General features: G+C 44.9%; 1 protein-coding gene across 23 annotated transcripts in view; it reads left to right on the plus strand.

Moving 5' to 3' along the window:
* LOC115154037 (disks large homolog 2) overlaps positions 1–26445 on the plus strand; it is a 325900-nt gene that overhangs the window by 79518 nt on the left and 219937 nt on the right. Inside the window, exon 1 of one of the 23 annotated variants that reach the window (XM_029699851.1) lies at positions 16173–16297. The exons of the other annotated variants lie outside the window; for them this stretch is intronic. Coding sequence (XP_029555711.1) covers positions 16268–16297 — 30 coding nt within the window. The 5' untranslated portion in view covers positions 16173–16267. Of the gene's footprint in view, positions 1–16172; positions 16298–26445 lie in introns of those variants that run through there. 23 annotated transcript variants of the gene reach the window in all.

Raw genomic sequence — 26445 nt, forward strand, 5'->3', positions numbered from 1 at the left:
TGTGTGTGTGTGTGTGTGTGTGTGTGCGTGTGTGTATGTGTTGTGTGTGTGTGCATGTGTTGGCATGCAAGTGTATGTGTGTGTTGTGTGTGTCAGAGTGTATGCACATGTGTATCTGTGTGTGTGAGGGTGACTCATCCGTTCAGTGGGAGACGCCTCTGGGAGAAGATATATTTATACTTGCTTTGCTGCTGCTTTGCCAGTTCTTCCTCGGTGCTGCCAGCATGGATCCAGTCACACGTTTGTTTGTGAAGATTAGGATTTTATTACACTCGCTTTTCATCCGTTAACACACAATGCACTCTATACTGTATCACACAGGGCAAGCACCACAGATACCCATAGCACTTCATCTCAGACTCAGCACTATTTAAAGTGCCCCATGGTTTAGAGGTTACAGAAGGTCGGTAAGGTTCATCGCTCTGTTGCAGACCATTTAGGCTATTTCTAACTATCATACTTTCCCTCCCAAATAGAATGGATCTGTGTCAATGTGTGGTTTGCTTGTCATCCCCCGTCAGTTTCCTTGCACACAACATTTACATTTTTAATTTTATGTAACATCATTACACTAGTGATGGCATTTCACATCCCCCAACTCCTTATTTAATGCATTACAAACGTGTGACTGAATCCACTTTTGACCAATTCCCTATATAGTGCATTAAAATATATGTGGCTCTGACCAAAGGGAATAGGGTGCCATTGAAGAGAAGGGAACTGTTCCATACCCATGCTGGAAGTTTAGCCTAATGGTACCCATGCTGGAAGTTTAGCCTAATGGTACCCATGCTGGAAGGTTAGCCTAATGGTACCCATGCTGGAAGTTTAGCCTAATGGTACCCATGCTGGAAGGTTAGCCTAATGGTACCCATGCTGGAAGGTTAGCCTAATGGTACCCATGCTGGAAGGTTAGCCTAATGGTACCCATGCTGGAATGTTAGCCTAATGGTACCCATGCTGGAAGGTTAGCCTAATGGTACCCATGCTGGAATGTTAGCCTAATGGTACCCATGCTGGAAGGTTAGCCTAATGGTACCCATGCTGGAAGGTTAGCCTAATGGTACCCATGCTGGAAGTTTAGCCTAATGGTACCCATGCTGGAATGTTAGCCTAATGGTACCCATGCTGGAAGGTTAGCCTAATGGTACCCATGCTGGAAGGTTAGCCTAATGGTACCCATGCTGGAAGGTTAGCCTAATGGTACCCATGCTGGAAGGTTAGCCTAATGGTACCCATGCTGGAAGGTTAGCCTAATGGTACCCATGCTGGAAGGTTAGCCTAATGGTACCCATGCTGGAAGGTTAGCCTAATGGTACCCATGCTGGAAGGTTAGCCTAATGGTACCCATGCTGGAAGGTTAGCCTAATGGTACCCATGCTGGAATGTTAGCCTAATGGTACCCATGCTGGAAGGTTAGCCTAATGGTACCCATGCTGGAAGGTTAGCCTAATGGTACCCATGCTGGAAGGTTAGCCTAATGGTACCCATGCTGGAAGGTTAGCCTAATGGTACCCATGCTGGAAGTTTAGCCTAATGGTACCCATGCTGGAAGGTTAGCCTAATGGTACCCATGCTGGAAGGTTAGCCTAATGGTACCCATGCTGGAAGGTTAGCCTAATGGTACCCATGCTGGAAGGTTAGCCTAATGGTACCCATGCTGGAAGGTTAGCCTAATGGTACCCATGCTGGAAGGTTAGCCTAATGGTAGACAGATAAGTTTATAACATTAATGTGCACCAGTTTTTGTTTTATTATTATCCTGTAAACTACTACTACGGTTGTAGCCATCAATTGTCCCATTAACAATCACCCATATTAGCAAACTTATTTCATTTCAAACTTCACATTTCTCTATTTTAGGCTACTTATCATAATGAACGATATCAGTAAAGTGCCTGTGATAAGTCATCGGTACGGTTGGTGTTGATCATTTCGGTTTATGGTCGTAGCTCTACCACTAACCCAGCAAACAGTGCACGTTCCTACAATGCCCCAATTTGGTGTCCAGCTAATGTTAACATGACAAGATCACATAGGGCATGCCATAATGGTTCTAAGAACATTTGGAGAAAATGATCCCATTTGTTTTTTGACATTTCTAGAATGTGTTACGAATGTCCATGGAGAAAACTTTATAGCCATGTCATGGGAACATTCCTGGGAACATTTGATAAACATTGACTGAACAGTTAGGAAACTTTTCCATTTTAACCCTCCCAGAACGTGTGTGTTCTGGGATGCAGAGGTAACCGGAAATAGTTTGCTGGGTTTGGCAGAAGATAGAATCTGTCACATTCGTCCTGTCTCCCTCTCTGTCTGACTATAGTAAAGAAAATACATGTGACACGTGAGCTAGGTCTATATGAATTTCAAGACTGCATTAGCTATTGCTATTTTTGAATATAGTATTATTAACACATCTTTCTTGTGGAGTTAACACATTGTTGCACATGTACTGTAATGAATCCTAGCAGTCTCATCTCTTGTCGTGCACCAACCAACCACCCCCAGTTTTCCTCCTCTTCCTTTCCTCGCAACCTCCTCGTTTCTCCCCCCCACACTCTCCCCCACTCCTCTGTCCACCACTCCTCTGTCCACCACTCCTCTGTCCACCACTCCTCTGTCCCCCACTCCTCTGTCCCCCACTCCTCTGTCCCCCACTCCTCTGTCCACCACTCCTCTGTCCACCACTCCTCTGTCCACCACTCCTCTGTCCCCCACTCCTCTGTCCACCACTCCTCTGTCCACCACTCCTCTGTCCCCCACTCCTCTGTCCCCCACTCCTCTGTCCACCACTCCTCTGTCCACCACTCCTCTGTCCACCACTCCTCTGTCCCCCACTCCTCTGTCCACCACTCCTCTGTCCACCACTCCTCTGTCCACCACTCCTCTGTCCCCCACTCCTCTGTCCCCCACTCCTCTGTCCACCACTCCTCTGTCCACCACTCCTCTGTCCACCACTCCTCTGTCCCCCACTCCTCTGTCCACCACTCCTCTGTCCACCACTCCTCTGTCCACCACTCCTCTGTCCCACTCTCTCCCGCCCGCCTGCCTGCCCGCCCGCCCGCCCTCACTCTCTCTTTCTCTTTCCACTCATCTCAGTTTGCTTCCTATTGCTCTGAGAAACGAAGGGAGATCTGTCTCGTCCGTTGCACTGTAAAGCAGCTAACTGCCGAACAGCGAGTTACCACGGTAACAGGGAGTCTGGCGCCAAAAATATATTCTATAAAGCATCTTTGATACCTCCCACTGCATTCTGCCTCATGCCTGCTCACATACCGCCACTTTCTACACTCTGAGGCAGGATGCATACGAATGAAGAGCATCAAGCATTTACATGCCACATCCGGCCTGGAACCCAAATCGCCAAATAATTGGCCCTCCACTGCTCCAAATATGGATATTCTGATTATTGGAGCTGCAGCCCTCTCTCTGACTTCCAGAAGAATAATCCTGCGCTGATACTTTATTTTCAGAAATCACATGGTGTGTGTAATATGTGTAATATATTTTGATATGTACATTGAGCCCAGATATCCTTCATCTTGTATATTCAGACTCCATTGGTATTCTATTTCTGGAGACAGAACTTGCTCAGTCTCCAAACTTGGGGATATGATATTAACTTCATAGACAATGTGTTAAGTTACTGGGTCTTGCTCTCAGGAATATTAAAACATTTTCTTACAATCTGTTATTTGACGCAGAGCAGCTGTTTAGCTGTTACCAGTGTCCCTAACAGTTTTGAATCAGTAGTTGTGAAAGCTAGAGTGAGAGCTTGGTTTGTGCCCCCTAGTGGACCCCAAGCCCACCTACAGCCATCACATCGTCAGCCTTATGCTCCTTGTGCGCTGCAATGCTTTTTGTCCCTGTGGTATGTTTGCAGAACCACCTGCTGTTAATGCTAAAAGTAAAGTGTTTCCAATCTGACAAAAAGGAACCTGTAGTGCAGTAGTAAGGTTTTACTCCACCTCATCACTATGAAGCGACTAAGATTTTTCTGTTGCCGAGTTTGGAGCTGGAGATAGGCCCGCTTTTCCCAAGTGCAAGTTGTCCTCCACCACATCTCTCTCCCACCCCCACCACGCCCTCTTCCTTTCTCTGCGTCTAATTTAGGTTTTGATTAATCTTGCATAAGGTGGTTACAATCCGTCACAACAAGCAGACCTCATCTTCCTCTTCCTTCTCTCTCTTTCCCTCTTCTTCCTTCCTTCTTTCTTCCTCCATCCTCCTGCCTCCTTCTTCCTTCTCCCATCTTCCTCCTGCTTCCTTCGTCCGTCTTTCTTCTTCTTCCTCCTCCTTCTTCGTCCTCCTTCTTCCTTCTTTCTTCTTCCTGTAGAAAATAGTACAAATAAAGAAAAACCCTGGAATGAGTAGGTGTGTCCAAACTTTTGACTGGTACTACACACACACACACACACACACACACACACACACACACACACACACACACACACACATGTACAGTGAGGGAAAAAAGTATTTGATCCCCTGCTGATTTTGTACGTTTGCCCACTGACAAAGAAATGATCAGTCTATAATTGTAATGGTAGGTTTATTTGAACAGTGAGAGACAGAATAACAACAAAAAAATCCAGAAAAACACATGTCAAAAATGTTATAAAATGATTTGCATTTTAATGAGGAAAATAAGTATTTGACCCCCTCTGCAAAACATGACTTAGTACCTGGTGGCAAAACCCTTGTTGGCAATCACAGAGGTCAGACGTTTCTTGTAGTTGGCTACCAGGTTTGCACACATCTCCTCTTTGCAGATCTTCTCCAAGTCATTAAGGTTTCGAGGCTGACGTTTGGCAACTCGAACCTTCAGCTCCCTCCACAGATTTTCTATGGGATTAAGGTCTGGAGACTGGCTAGGCCACTCCAGGACCTTAATGTGCTTCTTCTTGAGCCACTCCTTTGCTGCCTTGGCCGTGTGTTTTGGGTCATTGTCATGCTGGAATACCCATCCACGACCCATTTTCAATGCCCTGGTTGAGGGAAGGAGGTTCTCACCCAAGATTTGACGGTACATGGCCCCGTCCATCATCCCTTTGATGCGGTGAAGTTGTCCTATCCCCTTAGCAGAAAAAACACCCCCAAAGCATAATGTTTCCACCTCCATGTTTGACAGTGGGGATGGTGTTCTTGGGGTCATAGGCAGCATTCCTCCTCCTCCAAACACGGCGAGTTGAGTTGATGCCAAAGAGCTCATCTGACCACAACACTTTCACCCAGTTGAATCACCCTCTGAATCATTCAGATGTTCATTGGCAAACTTCAGACGGGCATGTCTATGTGCTTTCTTGAGCAGGGGGACCTTGCAGGCGCTGCTGGATTTCAGTCCTTCACAGCGTAGTGTGTTACCAAGTGTTTTCTTGGTGACTATGGTCCCAGCTGCCTTGAGATCATTGACAAGATCCTCCCGTGTAGTTTTGGGCTGATTCCTCACCTTTCTCATGATCATTGCAACTCCACAAGGTGAGATCTTGCATGGAGCCCCAGGCCGAGGGAGATTGACAGTTCTTTTGTGTTTCTTCCATTTGAAAATAATCGCACATACTGTTGTCACCTTCTCACCAAGCTGCTTGGCGATGGTCTTGTAGCCCATTCCAGCCTTGTGTAGGTCTACAATCTTGTCCCTGACATCCTTGGAGAGCTCTTTGGTCTTGGCCATGGTGGAGAGTTTGGAATCTGATTGATTGCTTCTGTGGACAGGTGTCTTTCATACAGGTAACAAGCTGAGATTAGGAGCACTCCCTTTAAGAGCACTCCCTTTCAGCTCGTTACCTGTATAAAAGACACCTGGGAGCGAGAAATCTTTCTGATTGAGAGGGGGTCAAATACTTATTTCCCTCATTAAAATGCAAATCAATTTATAACATTTTTGACATGCGTTTTTCTGGATTGTTTTGTTGTTATTCTGTCTCTCACTGTTCAAATAAACCTACCATTAAAATTATAGACTGATCATTTCTTTGTGAGTGGGCAAACGTACAAAATCAGCAGGGGATCAAATACTTTTTTCCCTCACTGTACATGTAGCTCATATACATTACACTCTCTCTCCTCTCTCTCTCTCTCTCCTCTCTCATTTACTCGCTTACTCTAGGCAGCTGAATCCCGCCTGCCTGTCAGCTGGAGTGTTTGATGTAGCATTGCCTCCTTCCTTGCCCACAATGTGTCTGTGTAAAAAGTCGCCCAAGCAAGGGATCAGTACGGTATCCCACGCACTAAAGCAGCGTAGACCTCGCTCAGTGATGTAACATTTCTCTGACCTGGTATTTTGGTGCTCTCTCGCCTTTCTTTGTTTTCCTTCTTAAAAGAAGCTCAGCCATCACATCGTCAGCCTTATGCTCCTGGTGCACTGCAATGCTTTTTGCATGTTACTGTGCACTGGGAACAAGTGCTGCGAAGGTAAGGAATCGACAAGTTTTCCGGTGCTTGCACATGTGTGTGTGTGTGAGAGAGAAAGAGATGGAGAGGGAGAGGGAGAAAGAGAGAGAGGGAGAGTGGGAAAAGGGAGATAGAGAGGGAGAGGGAGAGTGGGAAAAGGGAGATAGAGAGGGAGAGTGGGAAAAGGGAGATGGAGAGGGAGAAAGAGATGGAGATGGGAAAAGGGAGATTGGGAGGGAGAGGGAGAGGGAGAGGGAGAGATAGAGAGGGAGATGGAGAGTGAGAGATAGAGAGGGAGATGGAGAGTGGGAAAAGGGAGAGGGAGAGAAAGCGATAGAGAGGGAGAGAAAGAGAGGGAGAGTGGGAAAAGGGGGAGTGGGAGGGAGAGGGAGAGTGGGAAAAGGGAGGTTGCAAAAGTATTGGTTGGAGTGTAGCCAGCTACACAGGTGGTAGATTTTTTGTTGCGCCTCTTTCCAATTGTATGAATGTTACCATGTAGGCTGCCATCTTTCCTGAATTAAGGAGGGATACTGCAGTAGGCTAAAAGCGGTTGTATCGCCAAGCTTTTCTATTCTTCTTCGGAAAGTGCTGAGAAACACTCTGCCTGATGCCCTCTGACAGCTTGAATACAAAGCATAATAATGCATGCCATCATTTGTAATGAGGCTAGAGTCTTTGTGTTCTCAGCCACAAAAGGGGCTTTGCACCGCTCTCCCCCTTGCATTGGAAGAGCTGAAAGAGAGCAATCCCCAACCTGCTTATCTTCCCTGTGACTGGTTTGTGCGTACACGGATATGGTACTGCAGAGTTTGCGCCTGTTTGCCATGGTTAGCCCAGCAACGTGAACTCTTTTCAGGGTCTGAGTCAAAGCATGTCTGGAGATTTCGCCCAGTAATGGGGAGAGTCACTCTTCTTCCCTGTCTTCTTTTCTCTCCCCCTCTTCCCCACCCGTTCTGGCAAAGAAGATTCCATAGAAAAAGATTTGCCATATCCACAGGTGCCAGTTGCTTTGTGGCACTATCCTTGCCATTGTTGTGCCAGTGTTCTGAATCTCGATTGAATTATTGCTTAATTTGAATGATTGCTGAGATTATTATTGAAACAAAAATGGAATGGTGTATCAGCAGTCATACTTCTTAATGTATGCAAACCGATGATGCACCCTGCAGTGTCTCTGTACCTGGACTACAGATACTAACGAATGGCACACTGATGGATTACTGATGGATCGGTCCCATCCCACCAGAGATCATCAACTAGATTCAGCCGCGGGCAGATTTGATCTTTGAGCGAATGACTTTATTTTATTTATTAAGATCCCCATTAGCTGACGCCAATACAATGGCGACCGCTAGTCTTAGTGGGGTCCGACATATAACGAAAAATACATTACAGACAAAAGACTACAATTTACCTACATTTAAAAACATTAACATGTAGTTTGTGTGCATATATCAGTTCCACATACATGTCAGTACATACACATAACTAGTAGGTCACATGGGGGAGAGGCGTTGTGCCGTGAGGTGTTGCTCTATTTGTTTTTTGAAACCAGGTTATATAGCCTACACCTTCACAATAAATCCATTCTTTATTTTAGACCGCTCTAAAGAAGCATGATATGAAGAAAATGTAGTCTATTTCAGAAGAACAGAGTAGCATACTCTGAGTTATCCTTATGTTAGGTCCTGATCTGGCAGTGCCAAATGGCTGTGGGCTTCACTAGTTCATTTAGCAGACAAGATTTACTTATAAGGCTGTGGCGTTATTTTATATTATTTTATAGTATGAAGAATGCATTTGAACAAAGCTGAATAAAATATAATTATTTTCTTCATATGATTTTTTTACATTTATTTTTTATTTAACTAGGCAAGTCAGTTAAGAACAAATGATTATTTACAATGATGGTGTAGGAACAGTGGGTTAACTGCCTTGTTCAGGGGCAGAATGACAGATTTTTACCTTGTCAGCTCGGGATTTGATCTATCAACCTTTCAGTTACTGGCTCAACGCTCTAATCAGTAGGCTACCTGCCGCCATATATACATATGAAATGAGTAAGGCAGTATGTAAACATTATTAAAGTGACTAGTGTTCCATTATTAAAGTGACCAGTGATTCCATGTCTATGTATACAGGGCAGCAGCCTCTAAGGTGCTGGATTGAGTAACCGGGTGGTAGCTGGCTAGTGATGGCTATTTAACAGTCGGATGGCTTTGAGATAGAAGCTGTTTTTCAGTCTCTCGGTCCCAGCTTTGATGCACCTGTACTGACCTCGCCTTCTGGATGATAGCGGGGTGAACAGGCAGTGGTTCGGGTGGTTGTTGTCCTTGATGATCTTTTTGGCCTTCTTGTGACATCGGGTACTGTAGGTGTCTTGGAGGGCAGGCAGTGTGCCCCCGGTGACAGTAAAACAGCATAGATGTGCATCACTCTAAACTTTAATATTATAGCCTACCTTTCATGGATATTGAAAAATGAAAGGTTTTGAAACAAATGCCTCAACAAAATGGACTGTATAGGGTGTTTGATATAAGTTGCTTATTTGCATTGTTAAAAATGGTGACCTAAGGCGCTCTCTCAACCGCAGCATATTAGGAATGGATTGGGCAGGGAGAAAAAGACTGATGATAGTGAAGTGCCACTGTGAATATGGGGCGGACAAGCTGCTGCTACAGTGGTGTGTGTCTTCTAGCTGGGACCATTCCGTGTGTGTAACCCTTTCCAAAAAATATTACATGCAGTAATTGGTTTATCGGTTCATACAAAAAAAATTATGCATTCATGACTATAAGCCATTTTTGATAAAAGCATCTACTTAATGGCATAAATCGTTCTATTATATTATCATGGAATTTTCTCATCTCACAGTGCTTCTCACTGTGGAAAAAAGGACTGTAGCATCACCTGTGACATCATAAAACACACAGAATACTTTGTTCTGGAGGTGATTTCACAACGGGAGCTGAAAATGATAGACGGCCATGAGCCCCAGGGTTTTCATTTTAATGTTTCATTTAGAGATGAATAAAGTGGTCAGAAATATGCATGCCTCCCCAGTCTGCCGTTTACTTCAGTCCAAAGATGATGCTAATCCCATGTAACATTGGTGAATGTATGTTCCCCACACAATGCTTACTGTTTATAACATACAAACAGTATGGTTTTCTGATGTCTGCTGTAGTCCTCTCTTCTTATGTTTTTACTGGGGGTTACTCTGTCCGTGTGGCTATTTTTAAAGCATCGTAAAAGTTATGGTGACTTACTTGACTACAAAAACGACAAGGTTTTCTGCTTAAATATCTCTGTTGCAGAAAACGTTGGCGATTTGACTTATTTCTTGTTGTTTAGTCAATTTGAATTATCCAGATCATCCAGAGTTTGAGAGAAATTATACTTTAAGAGTTTGCTTTAGCCTGCCTGTAGTGCCAGATGGGCAGGGTTTGCATTTTAAGAGTTTGGTTTAGCCTGCCTGTAGTGCCAGATGGACAGGGTTTTCATTTTAAGAGTTTGGTTTAGCCTGCCTGTAGTGCCAGATGGACAGGGTTTTCATTTTAAGAGTTTGGTTTAGCCTGCCTGTAGTGCCAGATGGACAGGGTTTTCATTTTAAGAGTTGCTTTAGCCTGCCTGTAGTGCCAGATGGGCAGGGTTTGCATTTTAAGAGTTGCTTTAGCCTGCCTGTAGTGCCAGATGGACAGGGTTTTCATTTTAAGAGTTGCTTTAGCCTGCCTGTAGTGCCAGATGGACAGGGTTTTCATTTTAAGAGTTGCTTTAGCCTGCCTGTAGTGCCAGATGGACAGGGTTTGCATTTTAAGAGTTTGCTTTAGCCTGCCTGTAGTGCCAGATGGACAGGGTTTTCATTTTAAGAGTTGCTTTAGCCTGCCTGTAGTGCCAGATGGACAGGGTTTGCATTTTAAGAGTTGCTTTAGCCTGCCTGTAGTGCCAGATGGACAGGGTTTTCATTTTAAGAGTTGCTTTAGCCTGCCTGTAGTGCCAGATGGACAGGGTTTTCATTTTAAGAGTTGCTTTAGCCTGCCTGTAGTGCCAGATGGACAGGGTTTGCATTTTAAGAGTTTGCTTTAGCCTGCCTGTAGTGCCAGATGGACAGGGTTTGCATTTTAAGAGTTGCTTTAGCCTGCCTGTAGTGCCAGATGGACAGGGTTTTCATTTTAAGAGTTGCTTTAGCCTGCCTGTAGTGCCAGATGGACAGGGTTTTCATTTTAAGAGTTGCTTTAGCCTGCCTGTAGTGCCAGATGGACAGGGTTTTCATTTTAAGAGTTGCTTTAGCCTGCCTGTAGTGCCAGATGGACAGGGTTTTCATTTTAAGAGTTGCTTTAGCCTGCCTGTAGTGCCAGATGGACAGGGTTTGCATTTTAAGAGTTTGGTTTAGCCTGCCTGTAGTGCCAGATGGACAGGGTTTTAATTTTAAGAGTTTCCTTTAGCCTGCCTGTAGTGCCAGATGGACAGGGTTTTCATTTTAAGAGTTGCTTTAGCCTGCCTGTAGTGCCAGATGGACAGGGTTTTCATTTTAAGAGTTGCTTTAGCCTGCCTGTAGTGCCAGATGGACAGGGTTTTCATTTTAAGAGTTTCCTTTAGCCTGCCTGTAGTGCCAGATGGACAGGGTTTTCATTTTAAGAGTTGCTTTAGCCTGCCTGTAGTGCCAGATGGACAGGGTTTTCATTTTAAGAGTTGCTTTAGCCTGCCTGTAGTGCCAGATGGACAGGGTTTTCATTTTAAGAGTTTCCTTTAGCCTGCCTGTAGTGCCAGATGGACAGGGTTTTCATTTTTGCTACTGTTTTATTGGTTCCAATGTGCTAGGAAAGCTCAATCAAGCCTTGCTAAAGTATTTGAAATTATTTCAAATACACTCTTTAAAAAAAGGGTTCCAAAAGGGTTGTTCTGCTGTCCCCATAGGCGAACCCTTTTTGGATCCAGGTAGAACCCTTTTTGGATCCAGGTAGAACCCTTTTTGGATCCAGGTAGAACCCTTTTTGGTTCCAGGTAGAACTCTTTTGGTTCCTGGTAGAACTCTTTTGGGTTCCATGTTGAACCCTCTGTGGAAAGGGTTCTAAACTCAGCAAAAAAAGAAACGTCCCTTTTTCAGCATCCTGGCTTTCAAAGATAATTCGTAAAAATCCAAATAACTTCACAGATCTTCATTGTAAAGGGTTTAAACACTGTTTCCCATGCTTATTCGATGAACCATAAACAATTAATGAACATGCACCTGTGGAACGGTCGTTAAGACACTAACAGCTTACAGACGGTAGGCAATTAAGGTCACAGTTATGAAAACTTAGGACACTAAGAGGCCTTTCTACTGATTCTAAAATAACACCAAAAGAAAGATGCCCAGGGTCCCTGCTCATCTGCGTGAACGTGCCTTAGGCAGGCTGCAATGAGGCATGAGGACTGCAGATGTGGCCAGGGCAATAAATTGCAATGTCCATACTGTGAGATGCCTAAGACAGCGCTACAGAGAGACAGGACGGAACGCTGATCGTCCTCGCAGTGGCAGACCACGTGTAACAACACCTGCACAGGATCGGTACATCCGAGCATCACACCTGCGGGACAGGCACAGAATGGCAACAACAACTGCCCGAGTTACACCAGGAACGCACAATCCCTCCATCAGTGCTCAGACTGTCCGCAATAGGCTGAGAGAGGCTGGACTGAGGGCTTGTAGGCCTGTTGTAAGGCAGGTCCTCACCAGACATCACCGGCAACAACGTTGCCTATGGGCACAAACCCACCGTCGCTGGACCAGACAGGACTGGCAAAAAATGCTCTTCACTGATGAGTCGCGGTTTTGTCTCACCAGGGGTGATGGTCGGATTCGCGTTTATCGTTGAAGGAATGAGCGTTACACCGAGGCCTTCACTCTGGAGCGGGATCGTGGAGGGTCTGTCATGGAGGTGGAGTGTACGTCATGGTCTGGGGCGGTGTGTCACAGCATCATCGGACTGAGCTTGTTGTCATTGCAGGCAATCTCAACGCTGTGCGTTACAGGGAAGACATCCTCCTCCCTCATGTGGTACCCTTCCTGCAGGCTCATCCTGACATGACCCTCCAGCATGACAATGCCACCAGCCATACTGCTCGTTCTGTGCGTGATTTCCTGCAAGACAGGAATGTCAGTGTTCTGCCATGGCCAGCGAAGAGCCCGGATCTCAATCCCATTGAACACGTCTGGGACCTGTTGGATCGGAGGGTGAGGGCTAGGGCCATCCCCCCCAGAAATGTCCTGGAACTTGCAGGTGCCTTGGTGGAAGAGTGGGGTAACATCCCACAGCAAGAACTGGCAAATCTGGTGCAGTCCATGCAGAGGAGATGCAATGCAGTACTTAATGCAGCTGGTGCCCACACCAGATACTGACTGTTACTTTTGATTTTGACCCCCTCCCCCCTTTGTTCAGGGACACATTATTCAATTTCTGTTAGTCACATGACTGTGGAACTTGTTCAGTTTATGTTTCAGTTGTTGAGTCTTGTTATGTTCATACAAATATTTACACATGTTAAGTTTGCTGAAAATAAATGGAGTTGACAGTAAGAGGAAGTTTCTTTTTTTGCTGAGTTTTTATGGAAACCAAAAGGGTTCTACCTGGAATAAAAAAGGGTTCTTCAAAGGGTTTTCCTATGGGGACAGCTGAAGAACCCGTATTGGTTCTAGATAGCACCTTTTTGTGTAGTATTTGAAAATAAGTCTGTTTTCAACTAATCTCAATTACTTGGATTGAGTATGGTTTGAAACAACATTTGTTGGTGTAAGAATGTGTTGGTGCCTGTAGGGAAGCATATCTGGCCCCTGCCTCTTCGTCTGTCAATATGCTTTTGTTTTTCTCTGCAATAGATGTCATTGCAGCAGTATTAGTGCTCAGCCTAGTGGTTTGGCTACATGCCTGTTCAGGCCCATTAAAACCAGCATATTCAGCCTCCTGGGTGGCGCAGTGGTCTAAGGCACTGCATCCCAATGCTTGAGGTGTCACTACAGACCCGGGTTCAATCCTGGGCTGTGTCGCAGCTGGCCGTGCCCGGGAGACCCATGAGGCGGTGCACAATTCTCTGGGTTAGGGGATGGTTTGGCTGGCTGGGATGTCCTTGTCCCATCGTGCTCTTGTGACTCCTGGGGCTAGTTGTACGGTGTTTCCTCCAACACATTGGTGCTTCTGGGTTAACCTATGTGGGACGCTAGCTCCTTAAGCGAGCAGTGCGGCTTGGCGGTGTTGTGTTTTGGACGACGCATGGCTCTAGACCTTCGCCTCTCCCGAGTCTGTACAGGAGTTGCAACGATGAGACAAGACTGTAACTATTAATTGGATACCACGAAAATTGGGGAGAAAAAGGGGTAAAAAATAATAATAAATAAACAGCACATTCACACGTAGCTCTGTGCAGACATACACAGAAACGCGCGCGTGTGGGCACACCCACATACTCCCATGTCTGATCCCCTTGATGATAGGCTGTAGTCAGTGGTCTGATACTTCAGGCCCTAGCCCATGGCTTATTCTTCTCATGAGGAGCAAGTGGAAAATAACAGCCCCCTGCCTCTTACACTGAGCACAGGGATCAATGTCAAACCCTGTTCTCCCATTGTTATAGCCAAGTTCTGAATGCAATGTTCCTGGGTTGTTCTGACCCATTTCCCCCTGTCCCACTGCTTGTCTGCCCACTGGCCTAGATGCTGTGTACTGTCTCACTCTATCAGAGGTTTCCCTGGACAGAGCCAAAGATATAATTATACTGTGGATCAAGTTTGAGATCAGCCAACTATTTTGAGATTGAGAATTTGAATGGCCGCCATGTTGGCACCAAACATTAGAAAACAAGCAACACACCCACATAATCTACATCTAGCTTGATGTTGCCCCTAGATGCTGAACTTTGGTCAGTTTAGCATTTCCCCCATTAATAGTTAAGAATGGGGGAGGGGAAGCTGATCCTAGATCTGTACCTAGAGGAAACTTCAGCCGGTGTATCCACATCCCTTTTTTTGCTTCTTACATCTCAATGTTTGGTGAGCATTCTCCATGGGCAAATTAACTTGCTGTGTGAGGTAAACCTGCATGCTTTCATTCATCATTCAAACTTCAGGAGATGAGCATTGAAAAATATTTTTTAAATGTGGATTACTGCCACAACTTGGACTGCAAGGTACTGTACAAAGTTACACATTCTGGCATCTACTGTAATCTCAGGGCAGAGCTGTCTCCTGTGCTCTGTGCGGTCCAGTGTAAAGTAACAACATGTTTGGACAGAATACAGCTGGTGAACTATATGATCACACTCTCTTTTCCCTGATCTCTTGCAGACACTCACTCACTCACCCCTCCTCTCCCATCACTCTCACTCACTCACTCACTCACTCACTCACTCACTCACTCACTCACTCACTCACTCACTCTACACACCCCTCCTCTCCCATCACTCACTCACTCACTCACTCACTCACTCACTCACTCACTCACTCACTCACTCACTCACTCACTCTACACACCCCTCCTTTCACTCACTCACTCACTCACTCACTCACTCACTCACTCACTCACTCACTCACTCACTCACTCACTCACTCACTCACTCTACACACCCCTCCACTCCCATCACTCACTCACTCACTCATTCACTCACTCACTCACTCACTCACTCACTCACTCACTCACTCACTCACTCTACACACCCCTCCTCTCCCATCACTGACTCACTCACTCTCCAACCCAGCAACTGTTTGCAGTCTCCCATGGCTAAACGTTGTTTCAAACTGAAGCATTAGGAAATATAGCACTGGAATTTTGGTCCTGAGTTAGATATCAATCCGATCAGTCCAGTCCATTCATTGGTTGGTTGACCATGCTAGTACATCTCCCCTCAAAGTCACTGCATCATGTGATTTTTGACATGCATGTACTGTACATAAGGAATTCCCCTTAATACCAAACCTGAGGAACAATCAATCAATCAATCAATCAATCAATCAATCAAATGTATTTATAAAGCCCTTTTTACATCAGTAGAGGGCTGTACAGAAACCCAGCCTTAAACCCCAAACAGCAAGCAATGAAGCATGGTGGCTAGGAAAAACTCCCTAAAAAAGAAAAGGGAAGAAACCTAGAGAGGAACTAGGCTCTGAGGGGTGGCCAGTCCTCTTCTGGCTGTTCTGAGGGCTCTGAGGGGTGGCCAGTCCTCTTCTGGCTGTTCTGAGGGCTCTGAGGGGTGGCCAGTCCTCTTCTGGCTGTTCTGAGGGCTCTGAGGGGTGGCCAGTCCTCTTCTGGCTGTTCTGAGGGCTCTGAGGGGTGGCCAGTCCTCTTCTGGCTGTTCTGAGGGCTCTGAGGGGTGGCCAGTCCTCTTCTGGCTGTTCTATCGCAGTGCTTCCTACTTACCATGCACCAAATGTTTCCTATTCTTTGTCAAACAATACATTTCCCCTACTCTTCTCTGCATGTGCTCCTCTTTTAGCTCCCACACTGGCTGGTGGTGTAGCTGCTAAATGTGTCCGGGCTACAACAAGGGCCCCTCTTAGTTTCTTCTTGGCTGGGCTCTCTGTACTGAGTGTGTGTGGAGAGACTCTTTGCCGCAGAGTGGTAGGTGCAGCGATGGGGAAGCAATTCGTAGCTGTCCCACATTCCGGCAGCATTGCTAGAACACACACACACACACACACACACACACACACACACACACACACACACACACACACACACACACACACACACACACATGAACAGCAGCCAGTCTAAAACCTGCCAGAGAGCAGCAGCAGTAGTAGTTTCAGGAGAGCTCCTTCCAGTCAGGCAGTATCAGAGTGACTGACAGAGTTCCCGAAACTCAGACAGCAAGCATACACACTTCATACACGGACATGCAGGACGAGAAGGAAAGGAGCTCTGAGGTAAGAAAACACTCAATAAATTATGAGGGCTCTTTATACTTCAGTGGTGAGTTAGGGAGCTGGCAGTGTTAAAGTGATAAAATGAAGATCCTGACTTACTGTGGCTTTAGTAGTGTGCGTGCGTGCGTGCGTGTGTGTGTCTTGTGTGTGTATTTGCTGTTGTCTCACCCAGCAGGCTTTAGACTGAGGAGATATGCAGACTGAACTCTCTTGAAAACAACTGCAGCAAAGAGTCTCTGCCTTACCACCTTCCTCTCTCTCTCCCTCTATATGTCTCTTTTTCTTTCTCTTCCTCACCCTACACACACACACACACACACACACACACACACACACACACACACACACACACACACACACACACACACACACACACACACACACACACACACACACACAAACAAACAACAAAAAGATGTAAAGGCGAGTGTCGGAACCGAGGATTGTGTTCCGATTGGACCTGCCACACATAGTGACTTACATGTTTGAGAGAGAGAGAGTCCTGCAATAAAGCGATGAGATTAATTATCTAGTTTTAATCTCACGTGCACAAGTACAGTGAAAGGCCTTTCTTGCACACTCCAAACCCAGCAATGCAGTAATCAATATCATAATAGTAGTATTCAAAAATTACACAGTAGAACAAAAACACTTGAGAAATACAAATAATAAATAAGAACAAGGGAAAGTAAGAAGATATATAGTGCCAATACCATATTTATAATGCGTAGGGATACTGGAGTGATAAAGGTAGATATGTATAGGGGTATGTGAGTGTGTGTGCGTGTGTAGAGTCAGTATAAATGTACATGATGTGTGTGTGTTGGAGTGTCAGTGTGCGTGAGTATGTAGAGTCCAGTGAGTGTGCAGAGATGGTGCAAGAAATACATAAAAATACTAGGATTCTCTCAGTCCATGTTGCCATTTTGTTAGCTATTTAGCAGTCTTATGGCTTGGGGAAAGAAGTTATTCAGGAGCCTGTTGGTGTCAGACTTGAAACACCAGTACTGCTTGCCATGCCGAAGCAGAGAGAACAGTCTATGGCTTGCGTGGATGGAGTCATTAACAATTTTCCTGGACTTCCTTTCACCTCCTGATATAGAGGTCCTGGATGGCAGGGAGCTTGGCGCAATGATGTACTGGGCTGTCCACACCACCCTCTGTAGCATCATGCGATCGAGGGCAGTGCTGTTGCCATACCAAGCAGTGATGCAGCCAGTCAAGATGCTCTCAATGGTGCAGCTGTAGAACTTTTTGAGGATTAAAGGGCCCATGCCAAACCTTTTCAACCTCCTGAGGGGGAAGAGGTGCCTCCTTCACGACTGTGTGGACCATTTCAAGTTTAGTGATTTGGACCCTGAGGAACTTGAAGCTCTCGGCCCACTCCACTGCAGCCCTGTCCATGTGGATGGTGGCGTGCCTACCACCGTTGTGTCATCAGCAAACTTGATGATGTTGTTTGAGTCGTGTGCAGCCAACGCAGTCGTGGGTGAACAGGGAGTATAGGAGAGGACTAAGCACACACCCCTGTGGGGTCCCCGTGTTGAGGGTCAGCGTGATTGAGTTGATGTTGCCTACCCTCACCACCTGGGGTTGGCCCGTCAGGAAGTCCAGGATCCAGTTGCAGAGGGAGGTGTTCAGTCCCAGGGTCCTAAGCTAGATGATGTCTTGAGAGAGTGTGTTGACTTTTTGGCCCTGCTCCCTCTTCTTCCAGCCCAATCAAGTAGTCTCAGCATACCCATCTCTCTCCCTCTCCCTTCTTCTCTCTCCCACTGTATCGCTCCCTTTCTCTCATCCAGAATGCAGTCATTGTTCAGGGAAGCCCTTTCATGTTTGGGCCCTGTGCAGGGTAATGGGATGGATGGAGGGAGGGAGAGGGCTGAGAGGTTTTTCCTTTTTCATGGGCTAAGAGAGATAAGTAAACATGGGACATTGACAGACAGAAAACATGGCATTCACCCAGTAACTGACACACCCTGCTCTCTCTCTAGCCTCATCTGCTATCCCCATGAGCCCAGAAGCTACACGAATGCAATTCAGCATTTACAGTGCATTCGGAAATTATTCAGACCCCTTGACTTTTTTCACATTTTGTTACGTTACAGTCTTATTCTAATGGGGTAATTATGGTGTAATCTACACACAATACCCCATAATGACAAAGCAAAAACGGTTTAAACATTTTTTTGCAAATTTATCACAAATAAAAAACTGAAACAGCACATTTACATAAGTAGTCAGACCCTTTACTTTGTTAAAGCACCTTTGGCAGCGATTGCAGCCTCGAGTCTTCTTGGGTATGATGCTACAAGCTTGGCACGCATTTCTCTACGGCTGGCCATGCTTTCCTCCTGGCTACCCCGGCCAACAGCTCCGCCCCCCACCCCCCACCCACAGCTACTTGGTCGAGCCTCCCCAGCTTCACCTTCACCCAAATCCAGATAGCAGATGTTCTGAAAGAGCTGCAAAACCTGGACCCGTACAAATCAGCTGGGCTAGACAATCTGGACCCTCTATTTCTAAAACTATCCGCCGCCATTGTTTCAACCCCTTTTACCAGTCTGTTCAACCTCTCTTTCGTATCGTCTGAGATCCCTAAAGATTGGAAAGCTGCCGTCGTCATCCCCCTCTTCAAAGGGGGTGACACTCTAGACCCAAACTGTTATAGACCTATATCCATCCTGCCCTGCCTTTCTAAAGTCTTCGAAAGCCAAGTTAATAAACAGATCACTGACCATTTCGAATCCCACCGTACCTTCTCCTCTGTGCAATCCGGTTTCCGAGCTGGTCACGGGTGCACCTCAGCCACGCTCAAGGTACCAAATGATATCATAACCGCTATCGATAAAAGACAGTACTGTGCAGCCATCTTCATCGACCTGGCCAAGGCTTTCGTCTCTGTCAATCACCGTATTTTTATTGGCGGACTCAATAGCCTTGGTTTCTCAAATGACTGCCTCGCTTGGTTCACCAACTACTTTGCAGACAGAGTTCAGTGTGTCAAATCGGAGGGCCTGTTGTCCGGACCTCTGGCAGTCTCTATGGTGGTGCCACAGGGTTCAATTCTTGGGCCGACTCTTTTCTCTGTATATATCAATGATGTCGCTCTTGCTGCGGGTGATTCCATGATCCACCTCTACGCAGACGACACCATTCTGTATACATCTGGCCCCTCTTTGGACACTGTGTTAACTAACCTCTAACCAAGCTTCAATGCCATACAACACTCCTTTCGTGGCCTTCAACTGCTCTTAAACGCTAGTAAAACCAAATGCATGCTTTTCAACCGTTCGCTGCCCGCACCCGCCCGCCCGACTAGCATCACTACCCTGGACGGTTCTGACCTAGAATATGTGGACAACTACAAATACCTAGGTGTCTGGCTAGACTGTAAACTTTCCTTCCAGACTCATATTAAACATCTCCAATCCAAAATCAAATCTTGGATTGTCTTTCTATTTCGCAACAAAGCCTCCTTCACTCATGCCGCCAAACCTACCCTAGTAAAACTGACTATCCTACCGATCTTCGACTTTGGCGATGTCATCTACAAAATAGCTTCCAATACTCTACTCAGCAAACTGGATGCAGTCTATCACAGTGCCATCCGTTTTGTTACCAAAACCCCTTATAACACCCACCACTGCGACCTGTATGCTGTAGTTGGCTGGCCCTCGTTACATATTCGTCGCCAGACCCACTGGCTCCAGGTCATCTATAAGTCTATGCTAGGTAAAGCTCCGCCTTATCTCAGCTCACTGGTCACGATAACAACACCCACCCGTAGCACGCGCTCCAGCAGTTATATCTCACTGGTCATCCCCAAAGCCAACACCAGCTTTGGCCGACTTTCCTTCCAGTTCTCTGCTGCCAGTGACTGGAACGAAATGCAAAAATCGCTGAAGCTGGAGACTTATATTTCCCTCACTAACTTTAAACATCAGCTATCTGAGCAGCTAACCGATCGCTGCAGCTGTACATAGTCCATCTGTAAATAGCCCACCCAATCTACCTATCTCATCCCCATGTTGTTTTTATTTACTTTTCTGCTCTTTTGCACACCAGTATTTCTATTTGCACATCATCATCTGCTCATTTATCACTCCAGTGTTAATCTGCTAAATTGTAATTACTTCGCTACTATGGCCTATTTATTGCCTTACCTCCTCACGCCATTTGCACACACTGTATATAGACTTTCTTTTTTTCTATTGTGTTATTGACTGTATGTTTGTTTACTCCATGTGTAACTCTGTGTTGTTGTTTGTGTCGCACTGCTTTGCTTTATCTTGGCCAGGTCACAGTTGTTAATGAGAACTTGTTCTCAACTAGCTTATCTGGTTAAATAAAGGTGAAATAGAAAGAAAAAAAACCCCATCTGTGTTTGGGGAGTTTCTCCTATTCTTCTCTGCAGATCCTCTCAAGCTCTGTCAAGTTGGATGAGGAGTGTCGCTGCACAGCTATTTTCAGGTATCTCCAGAAATATTAGATCGGGTTCAAGTCCGGGCTCTGGCTGGGCCACTCAAGGACATTCAGTGACTTGTCCCGAAGCCACTCCTGCGTTGTCTTGGCTGTGTGCTTAGGGTCGTTGTCCTGTTGGAAGGTGAACCGTTCACCCCAGTCTGAGGTCCTGAGCGCTCAAAACCATCACTCAAAATGCATCATCACCGCAGTTTTTGCTTTGTACTGAAAGTGCTCTATCTAGAAAACTTCACTGCTGACATGTAAAACAAATTGGGACCAATGAACAACCATAGAGATGTATAGAGGCAAACCAATTTGAAGAAGAAGACAATGCTCTGATCATTGGCTGATCGTCCCAAACCATAGGAATCCCCACCCACTTCACTACTTTAAAATGTTTGAAGCCCTCAATGGCAATATCCATGTCAAAATTGATAATTTCCAAGCAGTGATCTCTAAAGCTCTATATGAACAACATACTTAAAAATAGTTTTTGAGTGAACTATCCCTTTAAAGCTAGACTCAACAATATGACAATATCATATACAGGGTGACTTCCTGGTTTCTGACAAAGACAAAAACAGAATTCAAATAAGTCTGCCACTACTGGCTCCTCTCTTCAGGCATAACCATAATGAGAATAGACAATAGTATCAGTCTAGGAAGATTCGAATTGTGTTTTTATTGACTTATGTTGTGTTTAGTTAGTGACGATGTTCAACACACTTACTCGATTACAATTACAAAGTCGTCTTTCACCGCTAACATAGTTTGGCGACCCCGGGTTATGAAAAATGATTTCGCCCTTGGGTCTTTAGGAAGCCGTGGCATGTAAAAGGTTGAATGCTAACTTAGTGTAAGCTAACTTAGCTACCTTCACTGATTTGTCAACAGACAGGAAGTGATTTGGAGGGAAAGGTTTGAATTCAGTCTATACTCGAGCATGCCTTGTTGTAATACTGCCATGTTGTATTTGTGAAAAGATCATGTGTGTGTGTGGTTTTGTGCGTGCGTGAATTTGTTAGTATGTATCTATTTGTGTGTGAGCAAAGATGGACAGTATTTCTGTTTCATGTATTTTAATACGTATTTCAATTAGCTTTGAGTATTTTGTCATTTGTATTTCACTGGCCTGCAGTCCAATTTATTTTGTAACAAGATACTTTAGAGACCTGTAATTTGCATGAAAAAATAAATAAAACAATTCCATACCATTTTTCTTTTTATAGCGGTTCACAATTTGTGGGCTCCTTTCACTCTGTATTGGTATCAGAAGTCGGAAGGCACTATGGTGTGATAAGAGCATCTGCTAAATGACCTAAATGTAAAAATAAACACTTACAAATGCACACTGGGTATTATTCTAATGAGCCCCGCACCTGAAACAAGGCCAATAATAAATAATAATATTCAGTGTGCTTTGCAACTGTTTAATTTTACATTTACATTTACAGAGCGACTTAGTCAGTGCATTCAACTAAGGTAGATAAAAAGCAAGTAAAACACTTCTGCAACCACTACTGTAAATGTTGTTGTAGTTAAGGCGTGTACTTGCAAATGTAAATACCTGTATTTTACCTTAATACAATACTTTGCAGAAGGAGTTTGTATTTTAGTTTGATACATTGGTCTTTGGAGTGTTTTGTAATTGTAACAAGATACATTTTAATATACAGTGCATTCGGGAAAATATTCAGACTCCTTGACTTTTTCCATATTTTGTTACGTTACAGCCTTATTCTAAAATGGATTAAATATTTTTTCCCTCATCAATCTACACACGTCTCGAGCGGAAGCAGGTGTGACAGTACCCCCCCCCCCCCCCCCTAGGGGCGCCACCCAGCGTCCCACCTGGGCGAGCCGGCCGAGACATGGGCGCTGGTCAAGCCGGCCGGCAGTTAAACTCCCCACGAACCGGCAGGGGCATAGGAGCCTGACGATCCGGCTGAGGCATGAACGCCTGTCGATCCCGCTGCGACTGAATAAAGGGTCTGAATACTTATTTAACTGTGATATTTCAGCTTTTTATGTATATATATATATATATATATATATATATATATATATACAGTTGAAGTCGGAAGTTTACATACACCTTAGCCAAATACATTTAAACTCAGTTTTTCACAATTCCTGACATTTAATCCTCGTAAAAATTCCCTGTGTGTAAGGGCTGTCTTCGTCGTCAGACGAAACAGAGAAGTCATCGTCTGAAAAAGTGGACCAATACGCAGCGGAAAAAGTGGACCAATCTTCGAATTTAATTACAGCAAGAACACTATACAAAACAAACAAGAAAACCGACAGCCAAACAGTCCTGTCAGGTGCAAAACACTAAACAGAAATAATCCCCCACAAAACCCAAAGGAAACACATGCTCCTTATGTGTGACTCCCAATCAACAACAATGAACTTCAGCTGTGCCTGATTGGGCGCCACACACGGCCCAAAACAAAGAAATACAAAAACCCTAGAAAAAGAACATAGAACGCCCACCCAATGTAACACCCTGGCCTAACCAAAATAAAGAACAAAAACCCCTCTCTATGGCCAGGGCGTTACACTGTGTTAGGTCAGTTATAATCACCACTTTACTTTATGAATGTGAAATGTTAGAATAATAGTAGAGAGAATGATTTATTTCAGCATTTATTTCTTTCATCACATTCCCAGTGGGTCAGAAGTTTACATACACTCAATTAGTATTTGGTAGCATTGCCTTTAAATAGTTTAACTTGGGTCAAACGTTTTGGGTAGCCTTCCACAAGCTTCCCACAATATGTTTGGTGAATTTTGGCCCATTCCTCCTGAAAGAGCTGGTGTAACTGAGTCAGGTTTGTAGGCCTCCTTGCTCGCACATGCTTTTTCAGTTCTGCCTACACATTTTCTATAGGATTGAGGCTTTGTGATGGCCACTCCAATACCTCGCCTTTGTTGTCCTGAAGCCATTTTGCCACAACTTTGGAAGTATGCTTGGGGTCATTGTCCTTTTGGAAGACCCATTTGCGACCAAGCTTTAACTTCCTGACTGATGTCTTGAGATGTTGCTTTAATATATCCACATAATTTTCCTACCTCATGATGCCATCTATTTTGTGAAGTGCACCAGTCCCTCCTGCAGCAAAGCACCCCCACAACATGATGCTGCCACCCCCGTGCTTCACGGTTGGGATGGTGTTCTTCGATTTGTAAGCCTCCCCCTTTTTCCTCCAAACATAACGATGGTCATTATGGCCAAACAGTTCTATTTTTGTTTCATCAGACCAGAGGACATTTCTCCCAAAAGTACGATCTTTGTCCCCATGTGCAGTTGCAAACCTTAGTCTGGCTTTTTTATGGTGGTTTTGGAGAAGTGGCTTCTTCCTTGCTGAGCGGCCTTTCAGGTTATGTCGATATAGGACTCATTTTACTGTGGATATAGATACTTTTGTACCTGTTTCCTCCAGCATCTCCACAAGGTCCTTTGCTGTTATTCTGGGATTGATTTGCACTTTTTGCACCAAAGTATGTTCTTCTTTAGGAGACAGAACGCGTCTACTTCTTGAGTGTTATGACGGCTGCGTGGTCCCATGGTGTTTATACTCGCATACTTTTATTTTGTACAGATGAACGTGGTACCTTCAGGCATTTGGAAATTGCTCCCAAGGATGAACCAGACTTGTGAAGGTCTACAATTTTTTATTCTGAGGTCTTGGCTGATTTCTTTAGATTTTCCCATGATGTCATGCAACCAGGCACTGAGTTTGAAGGTAGGCCTTGAAATACATCCACAGGTACACAACCTTCACCCCAATCTGAGGTCCTGCGCGCTCTGGAGGAGATTTTCATCATGGATCCTTCTGTACTTTGCTCTGTTCATCTTTCCCTCATTCCTGACTAGTCTTCAAGTCCCTGCTGCTGAAAAACATCCCCACAGCCAGTGGTGTAAAGTATTTAAGTAAAAATACTTTAAAGTAGTACTTAAGTATTTTTTTGGGGTATCTGTACTTTACTATTTATATTTTTGACAACTTTTACTTTTACTTCACTACATTCCTAAAGAAAATAATTAACTTTTTACTCCTTTACATTTTCTCTGACACCCAACAGTTTTCGTTACATTTTGAATGCTTAGCAGGACATGAAAATGGTCCAATTCACGCACTTATCAATAGAACATCCCTGGTCATCCCAACTGCTTCTGATCTGGCAGACTCGCTAAACACAAATGCTTCATTGGTAAATGTTGTCTCAGTGTTGGAGTGTGCATCTGGCTCTCCATAAAAAAAAAAATAACAAGACAATGGTGCTGTATGGTTTGCTTAATATAAGGAATTTGAAATGGTTTCTACTTTTACTTTTACTTTTGATACTGTAAGGGCCGATGCCGGACAGGAGAAGCAGGTACGGGGAGTCAGACATGTATTCGGGAACAGACATAGAACAAGACAGGAACAGCGTCAGCACACGGGTAACACAGACATATGACAAACAACGCAGCAGCGGGGAACAGAGCTGGGGAACTGACAAATATAGGGGAGGTAATAAACATGTGATTGAGTGAGTCCAGGTGGGTCCAATATCACTAAAGCGCGTGACGGGGAAAGGCAGGTGTGCTGGGTGACTTTCACTTTTACTTGAGTCATTTTCTTTTAAGGTGTCTTTACTTTTACTCAAGTATGACAATTGGGTACTTTTTTCACCACTTCCCAAAGCATGATGCCACCACCATGCATCACTATAGGGATGGTGCCAGGTTTCCTCCAGACGTCACGCTTTGCATTCAGGCCAAATAGTTAAATCTTGGTTTCATCAAACCAGAGAATCTTGTTTCTCATGGTCTGAGTCCTTTAGGTGCCTTATGGCAAATTCCAAGCAGGCTGTCATGTGCCTTTTACTGTGCCTCTCTACCATATAGGACTGCTTGGTGGAGTGCTGTAGAGATGGTTGTCCTTCTGGAAGTTTCTCCCATCTTCACAGAGGAGCTCTGTCAGAGTAAACATCAGATTCTTGGTCACCTCCCTGACCAAGGTCCTTCTCTCCCGATTGCTCAGTTTGGCTGGGCGGTCAGCTCTAGGAAGAGTCTTCCAAACTTCTTCCATTTAAGAATTTATTTTTATTTAACCTTTATTTAACTAGGCAAGTCAGTTAAGAACAAATTCTTATTTACAATGACGGCCTACTCCGGACGACGCTGGGCTCTGCTCTATGGGACTCCCAATCACGGCCGGATGTGATGCAGCCTGGATTCGAACCAGGGACTACAGTGACATCACTTGCACTGAGATGCAGTGCCTTAGACCGCAACGCCAGTCGGGAGCCCCCTAGAATGATGGAGGCCACTGTGTTCTTGGGGACCTTCAATGCTGCAGAAATGTTTTGGTACCCTTCCCCGGATCTGTACCTCAACACAATCCTGTCTCGGAGCTCTACGGACAATTCATTCAACCTCATGGTTGGTTATTGCTCTGACATGCACTGTCAACTGTGGGACCTTATATAGACAGGTGTGCCTTTCCAAATCATTTCTAAAAATGTTTACCTCAAGTGGACGCCAATCAAGTTGTAGAAACAGGATGCACCTGAGTTCAATTTTGAGTCTCATGTAAATAAAGTATTTGTTTTTTATTTTTAATACATTTGCAAAAAATTCTAAAAACCAGTTTTTGTTTTGTCATTATGGGGTATTGTGTGTAGATTGATGA

The sequence above is a fragment of the Salmo trutta genome, chromosome 19 (assembly GCF_901001165.1).
Source record: "Salmo trutta chromosome 19, fSalTru1.1, whole genome shotgun sequence".
Lineage (NCBI taxonomy): Eukaryota > Metazoa > Chordata > Actinopteri > Salmoniformes > Salmonidae > Salmo > Salmo trutta.